This window comes from Bos javanicus, chromosome 2 (assembly GCF_032452875.1).
Source record: "Bos javanicus breed banteng chromosome 2, ARS-OSU_banteng_1.0, whole genome shotgun sequence".
Lineage (NCBI taxonomy): Eukaryota > Metazoa > Chordata > Mammalia > Artiodactyla > Bovidae > Bos > Bos javanicus.
In genome coordinates, this window is record NC_083869.1 from 90,133,142 (window position 1) to 90,152,927 (window position 19,786).

At 38.4% G+C, this 19,786-nt stretch overlaps 1 protein-coding gene across 1 annotated transcript in view; it reads right to left on the reverse strand.

The window, feature by feature from the left end:
* The window catches only part of C2CD6 (C2 calcium dependent domain containing 6), a 126,066-nt gene that overhangs the window by 818 nt on the left and 105,462 nt on the right, over positions 1-19,786 (reverse strand). The window contains exons 16-17 of the mRNA XM_061431005.1: positions 6,416-6,490; positions 1,823-5,395 (exon numbers count right to left, since the gene is read on the reverse strand). Coding sequence (XP_061286989.1) covers positions 1,823-5,395; positions 6,416-6,490 — 3,648 coding nt within the window. The remainder of the gene's footprint in view (positions 1-1,822; positions 5,396-6,415; positions 6,491-19,786) is intronic.

Genomic DNA, 19,786 nt, shown 5'->3' on the forward strand with positions numbered 1-19,786 from the left:
ATTATGAACTCATTTCACTTTTTAAATCATCTAAACATTCTTTAAAAATTAACACCTTCTTTGATATATCCAACACACACATGCAGAGCTCAGCATCTATATGGTTATGTTTATTGTGATTTTTGTTGTTATTCAGTGGCTAAGTCGTGTCTGGCTCTTTGCAACCCCATGACTGCAGCATGACAGGCTTCCCTGTCCTTCACTATCTCCCAGAGTTGCTCAAACTGATGTCCATTGAGTCTAAAATATTAAAAATTTTTGTGGACATTCTGAGACTAAACAAATTTTACATTTAAGAAAGCAACCGGAAGGAAATATGACATAATAATTTTTTTTAAATGATGGTTATTTTAGGGTGGTGGGATTATGGTCTTTGTTTTCCTTTTTTTTTTTCAAATCTGTATAATATGACCACATTAAAAATATAATCTGTAAGTACCCATAGGAAGGTATGAAGTTATCAGCCATTTCTCAGATTAGCGTAAACTTTGCGGTTTGAACAGTTTGTCACTTAAAACCTTGGGCCCCAAGGGAATGGCCACCCCATAAGCCTACTTTGATCTGGTGAGAAGGTGGGAGTAGATTAATACAGCTGGCAAGTTAAAAGAATTTAGGCAGGACTAAGAAGAATTAGGGCAACCTAACACAAACATAAACATAATTTCTTATTTTGTTTGGAAAAGTGATATTAAAGATTCCACTTATCTGAAGGAGCTTCAGAAAGTCTTCCCTCTCCAAAAACTATGAACATCTTTTACTTCCTTTTTCCTGTACATGCACACACACACTCATTAAATTACTGAATTTAGAAAAGAGAAATCCAAAGTTGAGAGAATAAGCTATGTTGATAATATTTACCCTGTGACTGATTTGCCTTACTATTTACTAAAGCTAATAATTTGCTTTCTATTTTCTCATTCAAAGACAGTTATGCACGTCAAATTATCGATATTATGTCATTTTAGAATTTGTGTTTTCCCAACTGTGGGTCATGCCTATTTATATATACTAACAGAGAAGAGCAATGTTCCATAAAATTAAAATAAGTCCCTTCCATTCTAGATTTTAACTCTGCTTTTGAATTGTTTGTATAAAGTCGGGTAGCAGAGGTACCTTCCTAATTGTTTTATGTTAGTATCAAAAATAGATTTGAATTCTCATGTTTTTCAACAAGGCAGAGGGGTGGTGATGGAAAAAAGAAAAGAGTAGAAGCTAAATTTAAACTGTAATTCATAATTCAAGAGACTAAATTCTGCATATCTCTAAGGCTTAGAAGAATAACTGGCATGTAATAGGAGCTTCATATTTGTTTTAAAAACAAAGAAAATTAAGTGATCTGAAAAAAGACTATATACTTATATCTGCATGAAAAGACAGTCCCAGCCTTTCTGTAGTATACAGCCACTGCCCGTGGTTGCACGGGGTGTGGCTGCATAACAGCCCCCGGCTGAGGGGTCAGTCAGGGCTGAAACAGCTAGCCTTCCGTACACATAACTAACTGTGTACCCTGCGCAGGCTGTGTCAGCCTGGAGTCGGCCTGGAGGAAAGAGTACTTTTTTCTAATTCATGATCTGGGGTGGGGGGTCCCTTTTATCTATTTTATACAAAGGCACTAAGTATGTTAACAGTCCCTTGATTTTCTGACTACCTTTTGAATGAGGCAAGGTGATATTTGAATGTCAGAATTTTTTTAAATTTGGAGGTCTGTATATTTTAGGGCAATTAAGGTTACACACATACTTGCATGAAGACACATACACTCTACGTTATCTAAAGAACTTTGCCAAATAAAGAAATAAAAGACTTAGAAAAATATTATTACATGTGTAGTTCTTCTTGCAGTCCAATGAAGCAATGTCCTTGGAACAGATTTTCTTAGATGGATTCCTGTGCTGGGCGGTGTAGTTGGTAATACACTATCTATCTTGTTAAATGACTTTTTTTGTTTGCTGACACGATCTCTTTCTTTTCGGACCTTGGGCTTTAGATTTTCTCTCTTTAGTACTTCCGGGAAGAGAGATGGTTTTGAGTTTTTCTCAGCTATTAAAATTTTAAGCAACTGTGATTCAGGCACCCAGGCATATTTTTCGTTGCAAAGTTCATTTGGTTTGGTGTAAAGGGTTTGTATTTCTTCTTTGTAATGTGTAAATATTTCTAAATGTTGTTTTTTATTATTGTTGTTATTTCCTTTCAATCTCTGACAATACTGGTCTTCTAACTTTGATTTCTCTCCAGCCTCTGAATTGAGGCAAGTTAGATTATTATTTTGCCTGGAAGGAAAAGTGAATTTGTTTACATATTCCTCATCTTCATTTGGCATCTTGCAATTAGGAATTCTTTGATATGGTGACAATACTGCTTCAGGTTTTTCCTGTACCATCAACTTATAGGTGTTACAGTGATCCTTTTTGTCAAGAGACTTCATTTTTAGTGTCTTTTCAAAGCAAGCCTTTGATTGAGTTATTTTTGATTTACCATTCCAATTATGTTGGTCTTGACTCTCTGTTTTAAATTCAAAATTTTCTTCATGAGGAAACTGCATGAAACCATGTTCTTTCTTTTTTTTCTTAGGCACTGTATCTGTAAGTCTTTCTGAAGACTTATTTAGTGGAATCACCTGAGTGTTTTTGTTGGGACAGGGTTTTACTTTAATTGATCTCAGTATTTTAGCTTCTTGAGAATGTCTTTTCTGTTCCTGAATTATTGGTGGGTTTTCTTTAATATTTTCTAAGGAAAAAACTTCTTTTTCTTCCTTTTTGGTCAACTCTGTTTCTACAAGTCTTTCCTCAGGAGCTTTTTGTAAAGTGGTTTTCTGAGCAATTTTTGAATATTTATTTTGCTTGTCTGAATGCTCCACCACAAACTGATTTTCATCTCTTAAAGACAAATCTGGCTTTATACATTTTAGTGGTGTGGAACTAAAATTAACCAAATTTATGTGCTGGCTTATCCCCTTTAATTGCCTTTCTGTGATTAGTCCTGATTTTGACAGTTTTTCTATAAAAAGGCTCTGGAGGTGTTTGCTTAAATCAGCTTTTAGATCTAAAATTTCATTTTCTGATAAAGCTATAAGATAGCTTTGTAGAGATTTACTTAAGGGATATTTCATGTTTATTTCAAGTCTACTGCCAAAACTCCTGCTTGAAGTATCTTGTCCTAACTCCTGGAAAGATACTGAGGCACTTTGAGCTCTTAGAGAAGATACTTTTGAGCACATAGGGTCAGATTCTGTCTCTTTAAATAAACTGTTGTCTGAAAGGTTTTTCAGGAAATAGTTTTGGAGAACTTCATTTAAAAAAGATCTTAGTTTTATTTCCAAATGTTTATCTATGAAATGATGATTAAAATTATTTACAAAAGACATGATTTCTTTTACAGTTTCTGAATATTTCTCCAGAAAAATATTTTGTCCTTTTGGTTCTACTTTCTCATTCATCAAATACAGATTTTGATAGATTTTTGGTAAGTCTTCTTTGGTGATATGTCCTGATTCTGAAAGCTTTTCTACAAGGTAATGCTGGACATGTTTACTTAATTCAGATTTTAAATTTTTTATTTCTGACTCTGAGAGTTCTTCTAGAAATATACGCAGCTTTGGATTCAAAACAGGTTTTCTGTCCAATTTGTCTGCTGTATCAAAATTCTCTTCGATTTCTTCAAGGTCTTCTGTCTTATTTTGAAAAGGATGTTGAATTAGTCTTTCTAATTCTTTTTCTGGTGGTCTGTTTTCAGATTGATTATATTTGAAAAAAAAGTTAAATATGCTTTTCAAAAAAGATTTTAACATTATTACATCAGAGTCATTAAGTTTACCTGTTAATGAGGTACATAAGTTTTCTAAAGTAGAACTTGTATCATTTTCTTCTCTATCAAGTCTCTGACCATTATTACTTGGCAAATCTGATTTTTTATCTGGTGTCGACTGGTATTTTGAATCATGTGGGGATGTATTTTGGCCTTTGTCTATGAATTCAACTCTTTTAAAAGAAGAAGTGGTTTCTTGGTGAATGATGGCTGAATTCTGGTCTGAAAGAGGTTCTGCTTTGCCTCTGATTTCTGAATACTCCTCTGTGGAATCCTTTGGCTTTTCTTCAGCAAAAGCTGTCTCTGTATCCAGCAAAAAACCTTTCTGGTATTCTTGATCTAATTCTATCACTTTGATTATCCCTGATTCTAAAAGAGTATCTACAGGAAATGCCTGTATTATCTGGCTTATAACAGAATTGGCTGGTGGAAATTCTATTTCATTATTGCTTTCTTCATAGTGGGGAACTAGAACACTGGAAGAGAGCGAACTCTCCCAAGCTGTGGGTAACTGCCTCTGTGAGTCTATCTGTGTTTCACTCGCTTCTTTCACTCCTTTTGCCAACTCTGAGAAGATCGGTGCAGTGAATATTTGCTTTATAACATAATCATATACAAGGCTATTCAAATCTGGTTTGGAGCTAGATATTTCACTTTTTGAATGTTTCTTTTTGAAACTACTCTTTTTTTTAGTTGGAAAATCTATCTCACCAGGCTGTAAGTGTTTTTCAGAGACAGGTTCCTCTTCTGCCTCAGGAGAATTTCCTGGTCTGCCTTCTGAAAGTGAATCTGGGGGAATATTTTTAATTATTTGACTTAAAAGAGACTTTGAATTTAAAATGCCTCCTTCTGAATGCCAGTTACTTAAATCTTGACTTTTTTCAAATACTTTATCTTCTAAACTACTTGGTTGTTCATCATGGATAACCAGAAGTGGAGAACTGTAACTTTTCTTTCTTGCTTCAGGGTCCATAGAAATACCTGGTGTAGAAAATAATCTATCTGAAAGGTCTTGCAGATTTTTACTTAAAATTGACTTGAGCACCATTGATTGTTTTAAATTTTCTATGTGGGAAGTAAGACTTAATGATTTTGAGAGGCGACATTTATGTACATTTACTTTTCCAGTCACTGATGAGTCTCCCTCAAAGTTTGGTAAAGAAACATGTGGTAGTTTTTCTTGTAACATATTCTTAGCGTCTAAAGTCTTTATTGTGGTGATACTAGGATGATGAGCTAAATTATTCTTAGTGTCTAGAGTCTTTATTGTGATGATACCTGGATCATGGGCCACATTATTCACAGGGTGTGAAGTCTTTACTGTGGTGATACCAACATCACCAGCTAAATTATTCTTAGTGTCTAAAGCCTTTATTGAAATGATGTCAAGATTATGGGGCCAGGTTTTACTAGCAGGTCTTGAAGTTTTTGAATGTGTTGGGTAAGGAGGGTCTTGATCTTCATGCTCTATAATCTCTGCACTTGAAATATTTCTACATTTGAGCATATCTTGGTCTTTCCTTTTTTGAACTGACATTTTGTTGTTTATATTCCTTAGAAAAGGATCAAAACCATTCTTGATGTTGAATTTCTGGAATTATAATATTTAAAAAAGGTAAGAAATTCTGAAACATTTGAAATTTATAATAAAATTTCTACTTAATTTTCTGTGAGCAATCTTCCAATTTATTCATCTTCCTACCTTTTTACCAAGAGAAAACCAACTTTAATTATTTTAAAATATTTAAAGTTGGAATAATAATGAGAATCATAGTGCAAATTTTTCAAATTCCTAATTCTTATACTATGTTGTGTTCAAGAGCTTTTTGCTATCTGAAAGATTTTGAACACTTAAAAGGCACTCATCAATAGTTTTTCTTTAAGAACTCCATTTCCAGTGTTAGCTGAATTTGCTTAGACAAAAGCTAACATCATAATCTAAGTCCTATCCATATAAATATTTTAGTAGCAATGGGGGTAACTTTTTTAAAATGCAAGGCAAGTAATAGATATTCCATTAAAAGTATTCTCTAAAGATTGATTTGGGAGCATAGATCATTTGAGAATTTAAACAATGATGTCCTTAGTATGTTACAGTAGAATCTTGCTGTTTGATAAATATATATGCCTCCCTCAGAAACTGTAGAAAACAGTACACAAAGTTCCAAAGTACAGCGAAATGTCAGTGTAATAGTTACAGGCAATTTTGTAGCTCTGAGATTAGGCTATTCTATTATTGAAGTAGCCTTTCAAAATGAAGTCTCTTATTCAAACTTTTTGTTCATACTCCCATTATTCAATTTAAAAGGCAAAATGTGAAATAATCAACCTAGTATTTGTTTAGTTCACATGGTTTTCAAATGTTAATTGATACCCAGGCAACAGCATCAGAATCCTTGTTTTTTTTTTAAAAAAAATACAAATTCCAGGCTCCATTTCCAAATTCAGATTTATTAGGTCAGAGGTGGGACCTGGGAATGTGTATTTTTGTAAAGATAGGTGAGCGCTTCCAATGGGTAGTCTGGTTTTGGAACCACTGAATTACACAAAGTATTAGAGAAACCTATTATTAAGTATAATTGCTATTGGGATAAGAAAACTCAGGACTCACCTGATATGCTGGTTTGAATTCTGTATATTCTGGTTTGAAACATGGTGAAATGTATTCTTTTGGTGAGAAAACCACCTTATAAAAAGAGAAGTTTTAATTTTAGACTGCTTGTAATGAAAGGATACTTCCCAAGATAATTTTACTCATTCAATAGTTATTAAAGATAGTAAACATTTTAAAAACTAAAGAAATATTTTCCTCATAACTACTGTAATTTGCTAATAATCAAAAGAAGTTTATATCAGACATATATAATAATCTTCACTTCCCTGACACTACAATACTCTATCGAATCTGTAAAACCAAAATAATGCTCAGCAACTTTAAGCAGAAACAAAAGTAGAAAAGAAAACAGAACTGTTAAAACAAATTTAATCTAGTTTTAAAAGGTTGTGAAACGCTTTAGATAATAAGTGGCATCTGATATTATAGTGAGACAACAATTTCAATGACTCTCAACCTGTAATTGTTAAATGGGTAACTACTGCCTAAGGAAACACTTTATGCTAAATCAAGGTGTTCAGGAAAATTACAGAAACACTGAATTTTTGCAGATGGAAGACACTTTGTATATGTGTGTGCTCAGTCACGTCCAACTCTTTGTGGCCCCCTGCTCTGTAGCCTGCCAGGCTCCTATGCCCATGGAAGTTTCCAGGCTAGAATACTGGAGTAGGGTGTCACTTCCCACTCCAGGGGATCTTCCCAACCCAGAGACTGAACCCACTGGTAGGCAGATTCTTAACCACTAGCACCACCTGGGAAGCCCAGAAGACGCTTCAGAGATAATCAAGACCTACTCTCTGTTTTACACAAGAACCTGCAGTTGAAGTTTTGCCCTAAGTTACCAGATTAAATCCTAGGCATTCTAAATTTTCATCCGACGTGCCTACTACCACACAATGAAAACTGCAGTGAAAGACAATGGCGCTTTGAAAATATCATAAGATGCATGTATACCTCCAACTCGTTAATGATACTATCTCTTTGCAGAACACTTAGTATTATAAAGCACTTTTCTCTACACTGTTTCCTTTAGTCTGTAGCTGCTTCATTATATATCAAGTCAGTTAAAATAATTCAATGAATGACGCTTTCATAAGAAATGCTTTTGGTTTAAGTATTCGTTAATATTAAGCAGTCATAACATGACTTTATTCTTATATCTTCAGCAGTTTCCCATGTTATGTTATTAACTACCGTTAGACACTGACTTTAAATGATTTCTCCAAGTATCTCAGAATTCCCCACTACAGTTTCTCTCCTCCAGAAAAACGTGTCTTAATTTGGAACTCTACAAATACATCTCATTCTTTTCCACATCTGTTCTTTTGCTCATTTTATTTTTCCTTGAACTTTCCAAAATCTCTCTTTAAAAGTTTAAATTCTAACATTTGAAAGTTTGTTGCTTTAAGTCAATTTAGTAGAAAAATTAAAGTTAAATGAAATATGTCTGACAAGGAAGTGGAAGAATAAGTAGTAGGAAAAAAAAATTAAAGCTCCCCCCTAATATATAAGCATGGAAAAATATATGAAAGGATACAAAATGTTAACGTTGTTTTCTCAAGGGAGAAAACTCTGGACAAAAGGTAAGATGATGACACTATTAAATTTTACTGTTAACTCTATATTATTGATTAGATGAACATCCAATACTTTTGTGAGTTAAAAAATCCAGGACAGTTGTTATTCAGTCCCTAAGTCAATGTCCAACTCTTTGTGACCCCAGGAACTGCAGCACCCCAGGCTTCCCTGTCCTTCACTATCTGAGTTTGCTCAAATTCATGTTGAGTCAGTAATACCATCTACCCATCTCATCCTCTGTTACCCCCTTCTCCTTCTCCCTTCAATATTTCCCATCATCAGGGTCTTTTCCAGTGAGTCAGTTCTTAACATCAGGTAGCCAAAGTATTTGTGTTTCAGCTTCAGCACCAGTCCTTCCAATGAATTTCAGGATTGATTTCCTTAAGGATTGACTGGTTTGATCTCCATGTTGTCCAAGGGACTCTCAAGAGTCTTCTCCAGCACCACAGCTTGAAAACATCAATTCTCTGGCTCTCAGCCATCTTTATGGTCCAACTCTCACATCCGTACATGACTACTGGAAAAAGCATAGCTTTGACTATATGGACCAGCAAAGTGATGTTTCTGCTTTATAATACACTGTCTAGGTTTGTCATAGTTTTTCTTCCAAGAACCAAGTGTATTTTAGTGGCTGCAGTCACTGTCCGCAGTGATTTTGGAGCTCAAGAAAATGAAATCTGACGCTATTTCCCCAAATACCCTCCAGGGAAGCTTGCCTGTCACACAGAGCATGCCTATACAGCCAACATACTCCTTCATTCACAAACATAAAGCAAACCAACAAAACTCATCAGATATGTGAGGAAAATCAGTATATGTAAGTGAAAGATCAATAAGAATAAACAGAGCTAACCCCAGAGTAAATAGAGCTATTTCTGAGGAATGCAGGGGGAGAATGACCCTTGGAAAGATTCAAAATAGTATCCTCAGAAATATTTAGAAGGGCATTGATTTCCACATAGCTATATAATCAGTTCAGTTCAGTTGCTCAGTCGTGTCCGACTCTTTGTGACCCCATGAATCGCAGCAGGCCAGGCCTCCATGTCCATCACCATCTCCCGGAGTTCACTCAAATTCACGTCCATCGAGTCAGTGATGCCATCCAACCATCTCATCCTCCGTCGTCCCCTTCTCCTCCTGCCCCCAATCCCTCCCAGCATCAGAGTCTTTTCCAATGAGTCAACTCTTTGCATGAGGTGGCCAAAGTACTGGAGTTTCAGCTTTAGCATCATTCCTTCCAAAGAATACCCAGGGCTGATCTCCTTTAGAATGGACTGGTTGGATCTCCTTGCAGTCCTATATAATAGGCACGTCAAATTTAATGTATACATAATAGGATTCTAGATTACCTCCCTGCTCCCCACTTCCCTCAAACACACACACACACACACACACACACACACACACACACACACACAAAACCTTGGCTTTTCTCTCTTTTTCCTCATCTCAGGTAATGGTGCCACCTCTACTGAACTGTTAGACCAGAAACCTGTCTCAACCTTTCTTTCCTCCTCTTCATATGTAAGCCAGCATTAAGTCCTATGCCTACTGCCTTCAAAATATATTAAATATCCAATAATATCCTACCACCACCTATTACCCCTGCAGCACAAGTCACCATCATCTCTTCCCAACAAGAGTCTCTTAACTAGTCTCTTGCTCCCTGTGACACAGACTGAGAGTTACTTTCCCAAAATACATATTATTTCAAGAACCTCAATATTTTAGGAGCAAAAATGTCCCTTACTCAAAAAGCTACATCTTCCAGCCTCCTTTAAAAGACAGGAGTGGCCATGTAACAAGGTTCTGGCCAACTACATATAGCTGAAAACTGTTGGAAGATGCTTCTAAGAGTATATCTTAAAACAGAGGCAGACTGAGCTGACAGGTACTTAGTCAACCTTTATTCCTTTCTTCTTCCTGCCTGGAACACATCATGATTCCTAGAAGTACAGAGTTCATTTAGTGTTACTCTATACTAACATGCATATGCTGACAATAGATTCAAGAAAGAAAGGACACGTGGGTCCAGGATGACATCACAAAAACCACTGCACTACTATTTAAAGCAGTGTTTCTAAATTTCTGTTTATAATTTTTTTTTTTGCATCATCTTTTTTTTTTTTTTTAAATTTTATTTTATTTTTTAAACTTTACATAATTGTATTAGTTTTGCCAAATATCAAAATGAATCCACCACAGGTATACATGTGTTCCCCATCCCGAACCCTCCTCCCTCCTCCCTCCCCATACCATCCCTCTGGGTCGTCCCAGTGCACCAGCCCCAAGCATATACCTGTTCTTGTATAGAACAGTCTTATGGACTCTGTGGGAGAGGGAGAGGGTGGGAAGATGTGGGAGAATGACATTGTAACATGTAAAATATCATGTAGGAAACGAGTTGCCAGTCCAGGTTCGATGCATGATGCTGGATGCTTGGGGCTGGTGCACTGGGACGGCCCAGAGGGATGGTATGGGGAGGGAGGAGGGAGGAGGGTTCGGGATGGGGAACACATGTATACCTGTGGCGGATTCATTTTGATATTTGGCAAAACTAATACAATTATGTAAAGTTTAAAAATAAAATAAAATTGGAACAATAAAAAAAAAAAAAGAAAAAAAAAATAAACAGTAGTTGTTGAGAAAAAAAAAAAAAAAAAAGACTGTTCTATACATCAGTGTCTCTTTTGCTGTCTTGTTTTGTTTATAATTCTTAACTGATTCAACAACTTCCACACATACTGAGTCTATTCATCCACAATGGAATGAAGCTAGAAATCAATAATAGAAGGAAACTGGAAAAATAACAAATATGAAGAAAGTAAACACTTGTAGCAATAAGTACACGCAGTGCCCAGAGCTTGATTTACAAATATTCTCTAGTAAAATAACCAGGACTTTATGTAGAAACTATTGACATGACTGGGTAAGAAAAATTCAGTATGAGCCTGGAACATCATTAGAGCACTAAAAACTATGAAAATGCTCAAAAAATAAAAGGATAGGGGCATGTCATTGGGACACAGGACACACTGAAAGTCCCAATGGCCAAAGCTTGAAAAATTAATACAACAAAATACATAATACCATAGATTATAATCATATATATATATATATGGCTATACTCATGAAAAATACACCCTTGAAAGTAGGCTAGAGTTAGGGACTTACTTCAAAAAATCCAAGCAGTGAAAGCAAAAAAACAGTAACTGCACCGTAGAGAAACCTGGCAATCAAGACCTAAACGAGGTAGGGGGTGGGGGGGAGGCGGTCCTAAGATGGCAGAGGAATAGGATGGGGAGACCACTTTCTCCCCCACAAATTCATCAAAAGATCATTTGAACACTGAGCAAATACCACAAAACAACTTCTGAACACTGGCAGAGGACACCAGGCACCCAGAAAGGCATTGTCTTTAAAAGGAGGTAGGACAAAAGATAAAAAGAGAGACAAAAGAGTTAGGGATGGAGACCCGTCTGGGGCGGGGGAGGAGTCTTAAAAGAGGAGAAGTTTCCAAACACCAGGAAACCCTCTCACTGGCGGGTCTGTGGGGAGTTTTGGAATCTCAGAGGGCAACATAACCAGGAGGAAAAAATAAAATAATAAAACCCACAGATAACAGGCCTAACTGCAACTCCCAGTGGAGAAGTAGCCCAGATGCTCAAGTCCACCACCAGCAAGTGGGGGCTGTGTTAACAGGGAGGCCCCGGCTGCATTGCTTAAGGGGCCTGATTGCCCTCAGGGCAATCTGATGGAGCTAACGTGAGATAGCAACCCAAACCGTGGGATAGCCAGAGAGGAAAAAAAAAAAGAAGAGGAAAGAGAGAGAGAACTTTCCTGCGAAAAGCTCTAACCTAAGGCACTGCCGGAGAAGGCGATGACACCCCACTCCAGTACTCTTGCCTAGAAAATTCCATGGACGGAGGAGCCTGGTAGGCTGCAGTCCATGGGGTCGCGAAGAGTCGGACACGACAGAGCGACTTCACTTTCACTTTCATGCATTGGAGAAAGAAATGGCAACCCACTCCAGTGTTCTTACCTGGAGAATCCCAGGGATGGGGGAGCCTGGTGGGCTGCCGTCTACGGGGTCGCACAGAGTTGGACACGACTGAAGCGACCTCAGCAGCAGCAGCAGCAAGGCATTGCCGGCCAGCTTACAGAACAAAGGACTGAGCGAATACCAAAGGAGAGTTAGCCGGCTGCGGACGGCCCATCCCCCACCGGAGGCTGGGAGGCAGGCAGGTGACAGCCAGAGCCAGAAGGAAAGGGGCAAACTCGGCCCCAGAGATGGCATCCCCTACCAAACTGTGAGCAGGCTCCCAGTTGCTAACAAGTCTTCCTGGGGTCCTGGACGGTTGACATCCATCAGGAGGGTCACAGCCAGAGATTAGCACCCCAGAAGAGACACACAGCACACCTGAGACGGCACTCCGGCTGCACACCCAGGAAACTGAGCAGCTGGGACTGAGAAGTGATAAGATGCACCACCCAGCTGGGAAGAGTGTGCTTGCCAAGCACCTGGTTGCCTGAGCTGCTCCGACCTGGGAAGGGCACAAAACGCAGGCCCAACTGAGTCTGTGCCTTTGTGGAGTACCTGAGAACCTGAACCTGAGCGGCATAGATCTGGGAAGTGTACGCAGCCCAGGGCTCACCTTAGGCAGTTCCCCCACAGAGCAATCTGGAGCCTGAGCAGTGTAGACCGGGAAAGCACACACGCTGTGAGCAGGTGCAAACCCAGTGTGGCCCAGACACTGCGAGCACTCCCCACACACGCCAGTGATATTTGTTTGCAGCATTCCTCCTTCCCCGCAGCACAATTGAACAAGTGAGGGTAAATAAATGACCACTTTCGCACTCTTGTGTGAGGGTGGACATTAGATACTGAAGAGACTTGCAAACAAAGCCAAAATAAAGAAGAGGGAATGGCTTTGGAAGTGACAGGTGCAACAGCTTAAAACCCTATAGTTAGCACTGGCATTGGAAGGGACCTACAGACCTTGAGAAGAAGTGTAAGGTCGAACAAAGAACTATCTGAAACTGAACTGACCACACACTGCCCTCAACAGCTCCAGAGTAATTCCTAGATATATTTTACTATTATCAGTAATTAAAAAAAATTTTTTTTTATTTTTAAGTTCTTTATTACTCCTTTAATTTTCATTTTTAAAACCTTCTATTACCTTGAAAAAAAGATGCTATTTTTAAAGCAAATTTCATGTTTTTTATATATAACTTTTGCGATTTTGTTTTTTTATATTTTAATATTGTATTTTTGAGAGTCTAACCTCTACTCTAGATTTTTAATCTTTGCTTTTTGGTATTTGTTATCAATTCTATACCTTTAAGAATCCAATCTTCAGTACACATTTTTACTTAGGAGTGTAATTACTGGCTTGATTGCTCTCTCCCCTTTTGACTCTCCTTTTTTCTCCCCCAGGTCACCTCTATCTCCTCCCTCCCCCTTCTCTTCTCTGCTTAACTCTTAACTCTGTTAATCTCTTTGGGTGTTCTGGGCTATGGAGAAAACTTAGGGAACTGATCACAGGCTAGACTGGTCTCTCTCCTTTTGACTCCCCCTTCTCTCCTCCTGGTCACATCTCCTTCCTCCCTCTTTGCTTCTCTATGGAACTCCATGAACCTCTCTGAGTGTTCCAGAGTGTGGAGAGCAAATAGGGAATTTATTACTGGCTAGACTGCTCTCTTCCCTTTTGATTCCCTCTCTTCTCTTCCTGGTCACCTCTATCTCCCTCCTCCCTCTTCTCTTCTTCATGTAACTCTGTGAACCTCTCTGGGTGTCCCTCACTGTGGAGAAGCTTTTTCACCATTAACCTAGATGTTTTATCATCAGAGCTGTATGGATGGAGACGTCTTGAGGCTACTATAAGAATAAGATGGAAAGCCAGAGGCAGGAGGCCTAAATCCAAAACTTGAGAACACCAGAAAACTCCTGACTCCAGGGACTATTAATCGACAAAAGCTCATCCAAAAGCTTCCATACCTACACTGAAACCAAGCTCCACCCAAGAGCCAACAAGTTTCAGAGCAGACATACCAAGCTAATTCTCCAACAAAACAGGAACATAACCATGAGCACAAAAATACAGGCAGCCAAAAGTCACACCAAACCCATAGACACCTCAAAACTCACTACTGGACACTTCATTGCACTCCAGAGAAAAGAGATCCAGCTCCACCCACCAGAACACCCATGCAAGCTTCCCTAACCAGGAAACCTTGACAAGTCACTCGTCCAACACCATCCGCAGGGAGGAACCTCCAGAATAAAGAGGAACCACAAACTTCAAGCATACGGAAATTCTGACCACCCCAAACACAGCAACCTAAACAAGATGAAAAGGCAGAGAAATATTCAGCAGGTAAAGGAACATGATAAAAGCCCACCAATCCAAACAAAAGAGGAGGAGATAGGGAGTCTAACTGAAAAAGAATTCAGAATAATGATAGTAAAAATGATTCCAAATCTTGAAAACAAAATGGGGTTGCAGCTAAATAGTCTGGAGACAAGGATTGAGAAAATGCAAGAAAAGTTTAACAAGGACCTACAAGAAATAAAAAAGACTCAATCAATAATGAATAATGCAATAACTGAGATCAAAAGCACTCTGGAGGGAACCAACAGTAGAATAACTGAGGCAGAAGATATGATAAGTGAGGTGGAAGACAGAATGGTGGAAATAAATGAAGCAGAGAGGAAAAAAGAAAAAAGAATTAAAAGAAATGAGGACAACCTCAGAGACCTCTGGGACAATATTAAATGCCCCAACATTCGAATCATAGGAGTCCCAGAAGAAGAAGGCAAAAAGAAAGGCCATGAGAAAATACTTGAGGAGATAATAGTTGAAAACTTCCCTAAAATGGGGAAGTAAATAGCCACCCAAAACCAAGAAACCCAGGGAGTCCCAAACAGGAGCAAGCCAAGGCAAAACACCCCAAGACACATATTAATCAAATTAATGAAGATCAAACACAAAGAACAAATATTAAAAGCAGCAAGGGAAAAAACAACAAATAACACACAAGGGGATCCCCATAAGAATAACAGCTGATCTTCCAATAGAAACTCTTCAGGCCAGGAGGGAATGGCAGGACATACTTAAAGTGATGAAAGAGAAAAACCTACAGCCCAGATTACTGTACCCAGCAAGGATCTCATTCAAATATGAAGGAGAAATCAAAAGCTTTAAGACAAGCAAAAGCTCAGAGAATTCAGCACCACCAAACCAGCTCTTCAACAAATGCTAAAGGATCTTCTCTAGACAGGAAACAGAAAAGGTTTATAAACTCGAACCCAAAACAACAAAGTAAATGGCAATGGGATCATACTTATCAATAATTCCCTTAAATGTAACTGGGTTGAATGCCTCAACCAAAAGACAGAGACTGGCTAAATGGATACAAAAACGAGACTTTTATATATGTTGTCTACAAGAGACCCATCTCAAACCTAGGGACACATACAGACTGAAAGTGAAGGGCTGGATAAAGATATTTCGCGCAAATGGATACCAAAAGAAAGCAGGAGTAGCGATACACATATCAGATAAAATAGACTTTGAAATAAAGGCCATGAAAAGAGACAAGAAGAACACTACATAATGATCAAAGGATCAATCCAAGAAGAAGATATAACAATTATAAATATATATATGCACCCAACATAGGAGCACGGCAATATGTAAGGCAAATGCTAACAAATACGAAAGGGGAAATTAACAGTAACACATTAATAGTGGGAGATTTTAATACCCCACTCACACCTATGGATAGATCAACTAAACAGAAAATTAGCAAGGAAACACAAACTTTAAATGATACAATGGACCAGTTAGACCTAATTGATATCTATAGGACATTTCACCCTAAAACAATGAATTTCACCTTTTTCGCAAGTGCATACGGAATCTTCTCCAGGATAGATCACATCCTGGGCCACAAATCTAGCCTTGGTAAATTGTAAAAAATTGAAATCATCTCAAGCATTTTTTCTGATCACAATGCAGTAAGATTAGATGTCAAATACAGGGGGAAAAAACTATTAAAAATACAAACATATGAAGGGTAAACAACACACTTCTGAATAACCAACAAATCACAGAAGAAATCAAAAAAGAGATCAAAATATGCATAGAAACATATGAAAATGAAAACACAACAACCCAAAACCTATGGGATTCAGTAAAAGCAGTGCTAAGGAGAAGGTTCATAGCAATACAAGCCTACCTCAATAAACAGGAGAGAAATCAAATAAATAACCTAATTCTACACGTAAAGCAACTAGAAAAGGAAGAAATGAAGAACCCCAGGGAGAGTAGAAGGAAAGAAATCACAAAAATTAGGGCAGAAATAAAGGCAAAACAAGTAAAAGAGACCATAGCAAAAATCAACAAAGCTAAAAGCTGGTTCTTCAAGAAGATATATAAAATTGACAAACCATTAGCCAGACTCATCAAGAAACAAAGGGAGAAGAATCAAATTAACAAAATTAGAAATGAAAATGGAGAGATCACAACAGACAACACAGAAATACAAAGGATCATAAGAGACTACTATCAGCAACTATATGCCAATAAAATGGACAACTTGGAAGAAATGGACAAAATCTTAGAAAAGTATAACTTCCCAAAACTGAACCAGGAAGAAATAGAAAACCTTAACAGACCCATCACAAGCCCAGAAACTGAAACCATAATCAGAAATCTTCCATCAAGGAAAAGCCCAGGACCAGATAGCTTCACAGATGAAGTCACCCAAAAATTTAGAGAAGAGCTAACACCTATCCTACTCAAACTCTTCCAGAAAATTGCAGAGGAAGGTAAACTTCCAAATTCATTCTATGAGGCCACCATCACCCTAATACCAAAACCAGACAAAGATTCCACAAAAAAAGAAAACCACAGATCAATATCACTGATGAACATAGATGCAAAAACCCTTAACCAAATTCTAGCAAATAGAATCCAACAACATATTTAAAAGATCATATATCATGACCAAGTGGGCTTTATCCCAGGGATGCAAGTTCAGTTCAGTTCAGTTGCTCAGTAATGTCCAACTCTTTGCGACCCCATGAACTGCAGCACGCCAGGCCTCCCTGTCCATCACCAACTCCTGGAGTCCACCCAAACCCATGTCCATTGAGTCGGTGATGCCATCCAAACATCTTATCCTCTGTTGTCCCCTTCTCCTCCTGCCCTCAATCCTTCCCAGCATCAGGGTCTTTTCCAATGAGTCAGCTCTTTGTGTCAGGTGGCCAAAGTATTGGAGTTTCAGCTTCAACATCAGTCCTTCCAATGAACACCCAGGACTGATCTCCTTTAGGATGGACTGGGTGGATCTCCTTGCAGTCCAGGAACTCTCAAATTGATGTTCAAAGCATCAATTCTTCAGCGCTCAGCTTTCTTGACAGTCCAACTCTCGCATCCGTACATGACCACTGGAAAAACCATAGCCTTGACTAGATGGACCTTTGTTGGCAAAGTAATGTCTCTGCTTTTCAATATTCTATCTAGGTTGGTCATAACTTTTCTTCTAAGTAGTAATCTTTTCCTTTTAATTTCATGGCTGCAGTCACCATCTGCAGTGATTTTGGAGCCTAAAAAAATAAAGTCTGACACTGTTTCCACAGTTTCCCCATATATTTCCCATGAAGTGATGGGACCGGATGCCATGATCTTCGTTTTATGAATGTTGAGCTTTAAGCCAACTTTTTCACTCTCCTCTTTCACTTTCATCAAGAGGCTTTTTAGTTCCTCTTCACTTTCTGCCATAAGGGTGGTGTCATCTGCATATCTGAGGTTATTGATATTACTTCCGGCAATCTTGATTCCAGCTTGTGCTTCTTCCAGCCCAGCGTTTCTCATGATGTACTCTGTATAGAAGTTAAATAAGCAGGGTGACAATATACAGGCTTGACGTACTCCTTTTCCTATTTGGAACCAGTCTGTTGTTCCATGTCCAGTTCTAACTGTTGCTTCCTGACCTGCATACAAATTTCTCAAGAGGCAGATCAGGTGGTCTGGTATTTCCATCTCTTGAAGAATTTTCCACAGTTTATTGTGATCTGCACAGTCAAAGGCTTTGGCATAGTCAATAAAGCAGAAATAGATGTTTTCTGGAATTCTCTTGCTTTTTCGATGATCCAGCGGATGTTGGCAATTTGATCTCTGGTTCCTCTGCCTTTCCTAAAACCAGCTTGAAAATCAGGAAGTTCACGGTTCACGTATTGCTGAAGCCTGGCTTGGAGAATTTTGAGTGTTACTTTACTAGCGTGTGAGATGAGTGCAATTGTGCGGTAGTTTGAGCATTCTTTGGTATTGCCTTTCTTTGGGATTGGAATGAAAACTGACCTTTTCCAGTCCTGTGGCCACTGCTGAGTTTTCAAAATGTGCTGGCATATTGACTGTAGCTCTTTCACAGCATCATCTTTCAGGATTTGAAATAGCTCAACTGGAATTCCATCACCTCCACTAGCTTTGTTCGTAGTGATGATTTCTAAGGCCCACTTGACTTCACATTCCAGGATGTCTGGCTCTAGGTGAGTGATCATACCATCGTGATTATCTTGGTCGTGAAGATCTTTTTTGTACAGTTCTTCTGTGTATTCTTGCCACCTCTTCTTAATACCTTCTGCTTCTGTTAGGTCCATTCCATTTCTGTCTTTTATCGAGCCCATCTTTGCATGAAATATTCCCTTGGTATCTCTAATTTTCTTGAAGAGATCTCTAGTCTTTCCCATTCTGTTGTTTTCCTCTATTTCTTTGCATTGATTGCTGAGGAAGGCTTTCTTATCTCTTCTTGCTATTCTTTGGAACTCTGCATTCAGATGCTTATATGTTTCCTTTTCTCCTTTGCTTTTTGCTTCTCTTCTTTTCACAGCTATTTGTAAGGCTCCCCAGACAGCCATTTTGCTTTTTTGCATTTCTTTTCCATGGGGATGGTCTTGATCCCTGTCTCCTGTACAATGTCATGAACCTCAGTCGATAGTTCATCAGGCACTCTATCTATCAGATCTAGTCACTTAAATCTATTTCTCACTTCCACTGTGTAGTCATGAGGGATTTGATTTAGGTCATACCTGAATGGTCTAGTGGTTTTCCCTACTTTCTTCAATTTAAGTCTGAATTTGGCAATAAGGAGTTCATGATCTGAGCCACAGTCAGCTCCTGGTCTTGTTTTTGTTGACTATATAGAGCTTCTCCACCTTTGGCTGCAAAGAATATAATCAATCTGATTTCAGTGTTGACCATCTGGTGATGTCCATGTGTAGAGTCTTCTCTTGTGTTGTTGGAAGAGGGTGTTTGCTATGACCACTGCGTTTTCTTGGCAAAACTCTATTAGCATTTGCCATGCTTCACTCTGTATTCTAAGGCCAAATTTGCTTCTTACTCCAGGTGTTTCTTGACTTCCTACTTTTGCATTCCAGTCCCCTATAATGAAAAGGACAACTTTTGGGGGTTTTAGTTCTAAAAGGTCTTGTAGGTCTTCATAGAACCATTCAACTTCAGCTTCTTCAGCATTACTGGTTGGGGCATAGACTTGGATTACTGTGATATTGAATAGTTTGCCTTGGAAACGAACAGAGATCATTCTGTCATTTTTTAGATTGCATCCAAGTACTGCATTTCGGACTCTTTTGTTGACTATGATGGCTACTCCATTTCTTCTAAGGGATTCCTGCCCACAGTAGTAGATATAATGGTCATCTGAGTTAAATTCACCCATTCCAGTCCATTTTATTTCGCTGATTCCTAGAATGTCAACGTTCAC